Raw genomic sequence first — 8,600 nt, forward strand, 5'->3', positions numbered from 1 at the left:
CAAACTAAAGGTGCAAGAAATATTGATTTCTGTCAATTTAGATTGAATACACAGGTCTCCGCTAATGTTAATAAAACCATGAATCTGATAATAACAAATCATTTCGATTTCCACAATCGTTCTCAAAATACTTGTATAATATTTTGGCCTTACATTGAAAGGTAGACAACAATAACTACTAAGCAATGTTAACTGTTTTGCATAACTTCAAGGCGTATACAAGTATTTTATTGTAAAGTGAATCGTATTGAAATTAAGACTTCTTTTGTGTTATACTTTTAATTGTTCACTTTAATTTATTTTAAAGTAGGTTTTTTGAATGTTTGGGTACTGAACTTTTGGGTATGAATATATATCATTAGCATAGTTTTTCTTCATCAAGCTTCTTCATTAGTCTAATAATGCTGTATTGTAGAGCTTTCACCAAATTAAAATAAATTGACTGTAAATACAGTAAAGCCAACTTAACGTAGGAAAAAAGCATTTTCTCGACACACACAGAGGCGCACGCGCGTAAACTACATCATCATCATTAACCTGTACGCGACCACTGCTGGACATAGGTCTCTTTATCAGCTATTTCCATCTGTCTTTGTCTTATGCTGCTTGCATCCAGTTACTGATAATATAGTCCAGAGAAATAAGGTTTTTGTCGGGACACTTGAGCAGCCAGGTTGCAAATGGATTTTTTGGGTACTATATACCTAATACATTATAAATACAAAAATGCCCGCCACAGTTTGGACGAGAAACTTAGTTATTAACAAATAAGGGTCAAAAATGGCAGTTTTTTCGTTTAAATCGCTACAGGTAAAAATAGGGTAAGTAAATATCTTATTTATAATATTCTTCTTTTTGAATTTTGGCCCGATGATTTTTTGTTTCAGAAAGTGTAAAATAAGACTAAATTTTCAAAAATAAAAAATGTGCTATAACTTTTGCGAAAATGGCCTTAAGACTTTCACATTGCACGAAAAGTTGAGTCAAACATTCCATATAATGCACAAAAATTTTTAAAGGCGATTCGTCAATTAGTTTAAATTTTATTAAATTTGTTTATCGCAAAGAGCTTTTTTTCGCAAGGTTATTGTTCAGAAAATAATAATGACAGCAATTCTGTGGAAACCACATGCAAGAATAATAGTTATATTTTTAAAGTATTGAAAAAAATCATTAAAAAGTCGTTTTTATCACTCCGAAAAAAGTTTAGTAAAATAGAGTCATTTTTGGCTTCTAAACAACTTGAATAACTTTGTTAATATTAACTATACAGTAAATCTACTTTAGGATTTCAAAAGCTGGTATTTTTATACTAATTTCCAGAAAAAAAACTTTTTGCCTAGGTTAATTACGTTCAAAGTTAGCCACTTTTAATATTTAATTCGCAGTTACTTCTATATACATCAAATTCTCCTGTAACAGTGTTAGTTAGCATACTACTCCGAAACGGCTTGGACGATTCTTATAAAATTTTACACGTTTATCCTGTAGGACGTTGAAGAGGTTTTAATCTATTTTTTATACCCATAAGTTATAAGGGGGGTTGCCCCCCTGACCATTTTTTTTTATTTTTTTGGACAAAATTATCTGCCTTAATTTTATATGATGTAGAATTAAAAAATACATACAACCCTTAATGTTCACTCTTCTATCACCAAACCCTATTTGCTAATAGCCATCTATATATTTACATCTATAAAATTCCCCTGTCACAGTGTTAGTTTCCATACTCGTCCGAGACCGCTTGACCGATTTTTATGAAATTATATATGTATATTCGGTAGGTCTTAGAACCGGTCGTAATTTATTTTTCATATCCCTGAGTGATAAGGGGAGTTCCCCCTAACATTTTGTAATGTTAGGTGGGGTTGTGTGTACATAACGTAGTCTATAAGACTACGAGTACATACAAATTAAAAAAATTATGATCAAAATCCATCAACAAGTTCCAGCGATATTAATCGAAGCATATGTTTGCAGAATCAGTTTCATTTTTTGAGTGAACGTATTTTAGTAATTCTCCTTCCACCGACCACGAATTAATTCGGTTCGGACGCCATTTTTAAAGCCTTATTAACCACTCTGTTCAGGTTCAAAGTTTACTCAAACTTTAACACATAACCTATATATCTTCAGCTTCAAAATGGCTCTAGTTAGGTTGCTTAATTGATATAAATAAAGTAGCCGTCAATTAAATAAAAAAAAGTGGTTAACTTTGACCGTAATTAACCTAGACGAAAAGTTTTTCTTTGAAAATTCCACACCTGTAATTTTGAACCAATCAAAATACGTTATTTTGACAGATCACCATGGCAACGGAGGTATTTTATCGGAAATTTTTTGCTCGTGGGGTACCCAACAGCGAATTATAGTGGAAATTTTTTGACGTTTACAATAACAGAACATTTTTGACAGACTGGTTTTTATTTGTTTACATAATTTAGTTTTCATTCATTTTCTATCACTTGTAGTTACTCAAAACTTATGTAAAATTGAAGAATATGCTATTTTCTATCTTGAAATGGTATTCCCATGCAACTACAATGAGTAGAAATTACGAATTTGAAAGCCTAAATAATTGCTGACAAAGCTATGGCGCGCTATTAATCTGTTCATGCAGCTTTGGATTTTCAAATGCAAATTTGGTGTGGAATTTTCTTACCGAATACCACGCGAAGTCAAATTAATATCCGGAAATTTGTTTTTGATCATGAATATTTTTAGAAAATTTCCGGAAATAATTTGACCTCTAGTGGTATTACTAGTGAAAATTCGTAAAAAATACCAGTATTTCAAATTACATTGTAGTTTTAGCCGACAGTCAATATTAACAAAGTTATTCAAATTATTTATAAGCTAAAGATGTCTCTATTTTAATAAAATGTTTTCTGAGTGATAATAATGACTTTTTAATGATTTTTTTAAATGCGTTGAAAATATGAGTATTCTTTTTTAATGTTGCTTTCACATAATTGCTATATCATTATCATTTTCTGAACAATAACAAAGCGAAAAAACCTCTTTGGGATAACCTCTAAAAATACCTCTTTGGGATAAACAAATTGAATAAAATTTAAACTAATTGACGCATCGTCTTAAAATTTTTTATGCATTGTATGGACTGTCAAAAACTCTCATTTTTGACCCTTATTTGTTAATATGTACCTAAATTTCTCGTCCAAACTGTGACGGACATTTTTGTATTTATAATGTATATTAGGTATATAGTACCCAAAAAACCATTTGCAACCTGGCTGCTCAAGTGTCCCGAACATGGTATATTTTTGCCTTATTTCCCTGGTGTAATACACTTCAGGTTGTCAATCGCTGTCAGTCCATCTTGTTGGTGGGCGTCTTCTGCTGCGTAGTGCTTCTTGTCGTGGTCTCCACTCGACACACTTTAACGATGCAATTCTTTCGACAGCGTCTGTTGTTTTTCTTCTACGACGTATTTCTTCCTTTGGGATTAGGTCTCTCAGATAGGCACTCAAAATCTGGCGCCCCATAGTCCTATGAATAACGCAAATCTTGTTCACTACCATTTTTTGTGTGTTAATATTTCCGCTCCATAAGTGAGTACATACAGGTAACACACACTGGTCAAAGATTTTCCTTTTGAGGCAATATGAGTAAGTCCGACTTAAAAACATATAGCCCGATCAAAGAACAATCTGACCCCAAAAAAAGATAAAGGAAGGATGAAAATTTGGGAATAGGTAGTTGAAATTGTCTATTATTGTATAAGAAAAAGTTTACAATTCTACATCCCCTCCATTTTACACCCCCTCTCGAAGGTGAAAAATATACATTCAAAATAAGTCCGGAATTGGATAAAATGACTAATTTTAAGCAACTTTTGTTCTAAAGAGTTTTTTTCCTAAGTTAATACTTTTCGAGTTATTTGCAAGTGAATATGTTCATTTTTAACAGAAAAAAAAACAGGTTTTTGGACGGTTTTTCGGAGATAACTCAAAAAGTAAGTATTTGAGCGAAAAAAATATTCTTATCAAAAATATAGCTTATAAAAAACTGCAATCACTGCAAAAATCACCCCGTAATTAGCATCACAAATAAATTTTATCGTTACCACTTCACAAGTTACTTTGCTTACGTATTATTTATATGATCTGTAAGTTTCATCGGTTTAAAGTGCATAATTTTGAAAAACCTGTAGTTAAAATGGCTTGAACGAGTAACTAATCACGAGTTTAGGCAAATTTTGAACAGCCATAGCATAACCACTTTCTGTCTAAAAAGAAAACAAAAAAGCAAAAATATTCAGAAATGCAAAACGTACATTTTATTACTCTTTAAGATTTTTGGTATTACTAATAATTTTTAAGTTAATTCCATAAACAATTCCACTTTTTTTCAAAATTAAAAAAAAAATGTTTTATTTTAAACCCAATTTTTTTCAAAAATGAGCACTTTGAACCAATGAAACTTATAGATAATATAAACAATATAAAAGTAAAGTAACTTGTGAAGCGGTAACGTTAATTTTATTTGGGAAGCTAATTAGGGGGTGATTTCCGCGATTTTTGTACCAAAAAATAAAAGGGACCAACAATATTTTGAGCGTAACTCACTTATTTTTAATGTTAGAAGTTTTTAAAACAAAACAAAAATAAACCTTTTTTTAAACACTTTAAAAAACTTGTAATGAATTTTCCCCGAAAAGTGCTCTGTTTTTTGGTTATTTCACATTGAAATATTCGATTTGGAATTTGACCTTTTCATTAGCTACAACTCTGCTTCTACTGGGTCTACAGACCAAACGCGTACACCATTTTTGAAAAATTTTTGTAAGCTATATTTTACTAAGAATATTTTTTCGCTAAAATACTTACTTTTTGAGTTAGCTGCGAAAAACCGTCCAAAAACATGTTTTTTTGTTAAAAATGAACATGTTCACTCGCAAATAACTCGTAAATTATTGACATAGTGAAAAAACTCTATAGAACAAAAGTTGCTTAGAATTAGTCATGTTATTCAATTCCGGGCCTAGTTTGAACGTATATTTTTTCACTCCCGAGAAAATATTTTTCACCCCGTATTCCCCTCCATTTTTGAAAAATGGAGGCGATGTAGAATTGTAAACTTTTTCTTATATAATAATAGATAATTTCAACTACCTATTCCAAAATTTTCATCCTTCCTTTATTTTTTTGAGGTTTTCGTAAAATTTTGTTTTCCCTGATCGGGCTAATAGGTCTGGATCCCGCGTATGAAAAAAAAAGTTGATTAATAGCAAGCTGAAAATTTGTACATAGCTTAAGGGTGTCTAGTCGGACAAACTTTGATATATGGGAACACTGGAACAGGGGAAGTTTTAATTGTGGAACAGGTTAAAAATTTGGAACGGTCAGACCACGAAAACGGCACATGTATTTTGTCCGACAGAACAGACTTAAACTCTCCGAACAGAGATTAAACTCTCATGCAAAAATCAGACTGCTATTTGTCACCAAATGGGCGTTTTAATGAGTGGAACATGTAGAATATGTCAAATGACAGGATTTATGACAGGTGATAATTAGCAGTCTGATTTTTACATGAGAGTTTAATCTCTGTTCGTAGAGTTTAAGTCTGTTCTGTCGGACAAAATAAATGTGCCGTTTTCGTGGTCTGACCGTTCCAAATTTTTAACCTGTTCCACAATTAAAACTGCCCCTGTTCCAGTGTTCCCATATATCAAAGTTTATCCGACTAGACACCCTTAAGCTATTAACAAATTTTCAGCTTGCTATTAATCAACTTTTTTTTCATACGCGGGATCCAGACCTATAATAGTTTAATTTACCAAACGCTATGCGATGTGGAAGCTCACATGTCTGGTTATCCCTTCCCAACACGAAGCACGTGTTCAATTTTTAGTTTTGAGTAAAATGATTTTTTGATTTACGAATTTGACCGATATTATAATGATCTACATTATAGGTCTGGATCCCGCGTATGAAAAAAAAGTTGATTAATAGCAAGCTGCAAATTTGTTAATAGCTTAAGGGTGTCTAGTCGGATAAACTTTGATATATGGGAACACTGGAACAGTGGCAGTTTTAATTGTGGAACAGGTTAAAAATTTGGAACGGTGAGACCACGAAAACTGCACATTTATTTTGTCCCACAGAACAAACTTAAACTCTCCGAACAGAGATTAAACTCTCATGCAAAAATCACACTGCTATTTATCACCTGTCATAATTCCTGTCATTTGACATATTCTACATGTTCCACTCATTAAAACGCCCATTTGGTAAAAATAGCAGTCTGATTTTTGCATGAGAGTTTAATCTCTGTTCGGAGAGTTTAAGTCTGTTCTGTTGGACAAAATACATGTGCCGTTTTCGTGGTCTGACCGTTCCAAATCTTTAACCTGTTCCACAATTAAAACTGCCCCTGTTCCAGTGTTCCCATATATCAAAGTTTGTCCGACTAGACACCCTTAAGCTGTTAACAAATTTTCAGCTTGCTATTAATCAACTTCTTTTTTCATACGCGGGATCCAGACCTATTATTATCATTTCATACTTGGCAAATCGATTTTAAATTTATTTCATTTTTTTAGATTGGTGTATCTCGGCTCCAAGTCTCCATGGAAGATGGTGTGCGAGACAGTTCAAGCAGGGCGTATCTACATCCAATTTCAGACCGACCTAACCTCCACGTCATTAAGTTCACCATGGTATCAAAAATTCTCATTGATCCAGCTACCAAAACAGCCTATGGAGTGCAATATGTAAGAAACGGAAAGAAACGTATAGCTCGAGCTACAAAAGAAGTAATTTCATCTGCCGGGGCTATAAACTCACCACAACTGCTTATGCTTAGTGGGATAGGACCTAAAAAGCATTTGACCTCTGTGGGTATTAAAGTTCTTAAAGATCTTAAAGTTGGTTATAATCTTATGGATCATGTGGCCACTGGAGGATTAACTTTCGTTATAGACAAACCTTACTCTATCAGAATTGATAGAGTGATCACCAGGGAGAATCTAGATATGTATCTAAATCATCATCAGGGTCCCTTAACCATAGCTGGAGGTTGTGAAGTACTAATATTCCACGACTTTTCCAACCCCGGTAATCCTAATGGGCACCCAGAAATGGAATTGCTGTATGAAGCTGGTTCTGTGGTGTCTGATTATACTTTTCGAAGAAGTTTCGGTATTACTGATGAGATATACGATGCTGTATACACTCCGATACAAAACAAAGATACGTTCATGGTAATGCCCATGTTGATGAGGCCGAAAAGTAAAGGAAAAGTTATGTTGAAAGATGCTAACTACAAGAGTAAGCCTTTGATATACCCCAACTATTTCGCTTTTAAAGAGGACATGGATATATTGATTAAAGGTATACGTTTGGCTGTTAATATCTCAGAACAACCAGCCTTAAAGGCCATAGGAGCTAGATTGCATGACATACCCATACCTCAGTGTAAAATATTCCCTTTTGGTACCGACGAATACTTTGAATGCATGACTCGCCAATTCAGCTTCACAATTTACCATCAAAGTGGAACTTGTAAAATGGGCCCACCAAAAGATAGAAGGGCAGTAGTAGATCCAAGATTACGAGTCTATGGCATTAAAAACCTAAGGGTTATAGATGCGTCTATTATGCCAGAAATACCGGCAGCTCATACAAACTCGCCAACATATATGATAGCGGAGAAGGGGGCAGATATGATCAAGGAAGATTGGGGAATGAAGAAATAACTGTGATATAAATATAGGATTGTACATATTAGGTTAAGTTTTAATATTATTTATTAATCTGCAGTAAATTTGTGATAAATAACTTTTAGTAGTACTTTTTATTTTACTGTAACAATATACTCGTATGTATAAAACGTTTAAAAAATATGTGTAAATAAAACAAACTATTGGTAAATAATGATTTTGCTCAATAAAATACCGAGCACCACACGTATTAAGCAGCCAAAAATCCAAAGGCTCTATTTTTAATTAAAACTTCTACATATCTATCTAATTGATCAATAAGCTCAAATATAATAAACCAGGTACAGATATGGTAACAGCAGAAATGCTCAAAGCCACAGAAGAAACCGGCGTAAAATAACTTCCGCTACTCTGTGGTTATAAAATAAACAACCCACGTTTCGCAGATGCTCTTTTTGTAAATCATAGCTGATTTATCTTATACGACTGGTCGAAAACGAAAGTCAAATATTGGGTCTGCAATTAGACATATCAAAGACAAAGATCATGATAGTGGATAGACTACATAACAATCATCCACACAACCCCAATTGACCGGTTTTAGGTTGTGAGCTTATACTTATATTTGGAAACATTGATCATAAACACAGGAAAAGATAGCTGTAGTACATAGATGTGATCTAGCAAAAGTTACCACAGCAAAAATGACCAAAATATGCAGGACTGTCAAATTTCAAGAGCGTTAAAGATGAGGTTAACCAACTGCTTAATATGCCCAATACAGATCTACGGATGTGAATCTTCTACCCTGAGAAAATCAGAAAGAAGAAAGATAGACTCCAACTCCAGTGAAATGTTCTGTTGGAGACGAATGCTACAAATTTCTTGGACCGATCATGGAACAAATAATTCA

At 33.3% G+C, this 8,600-nt stretch overlaps 1 protein-coding gene across 3 annotated transcripts in view; it reads left to right on the top strand.

The window, feature by feature from the left end:
* LOC114333617 (glucose dehydrogenase [FAD, quinone]) overlaps positions 1–7,901 on the top strand; it is a 123,404-nt gene extending 115,503 nt beyond the window's left edge. For all 3 annotated transcript variants that reach the window (XM_028283529.2, XM_028283531.2, XM_028283530.2), the window contains exon 5: positions 6,569–7,901. In XM_028283529.2, coding sequence (XP_028139330.1) covers positions 6,569–7,723 — 1,155 coding nt within the window. In that variant the 3' untranslated portion in view covers positions 7,724–7,901. The remainder of the gene's footprint in view (positions 1–6,568) is intronic.
* Positions 7,902–8,600: the final 699 nt, after the last annotated feature.

The sequence above is a fragment of the Diabrotica virgifera genome, chromosome 3 (assembly GCF_917563875.1).
Source record: "Diabrotica virgifera virgifera chromosome 3, PGI_DIABVI_V3a".
NCBI classification, from domain to species: Eukaryota; Metazoa; Arthropoda; class Insecta; order Coleoptera; family Chrysomelidae; genus Diabrotica; species Diabrotica virgifera.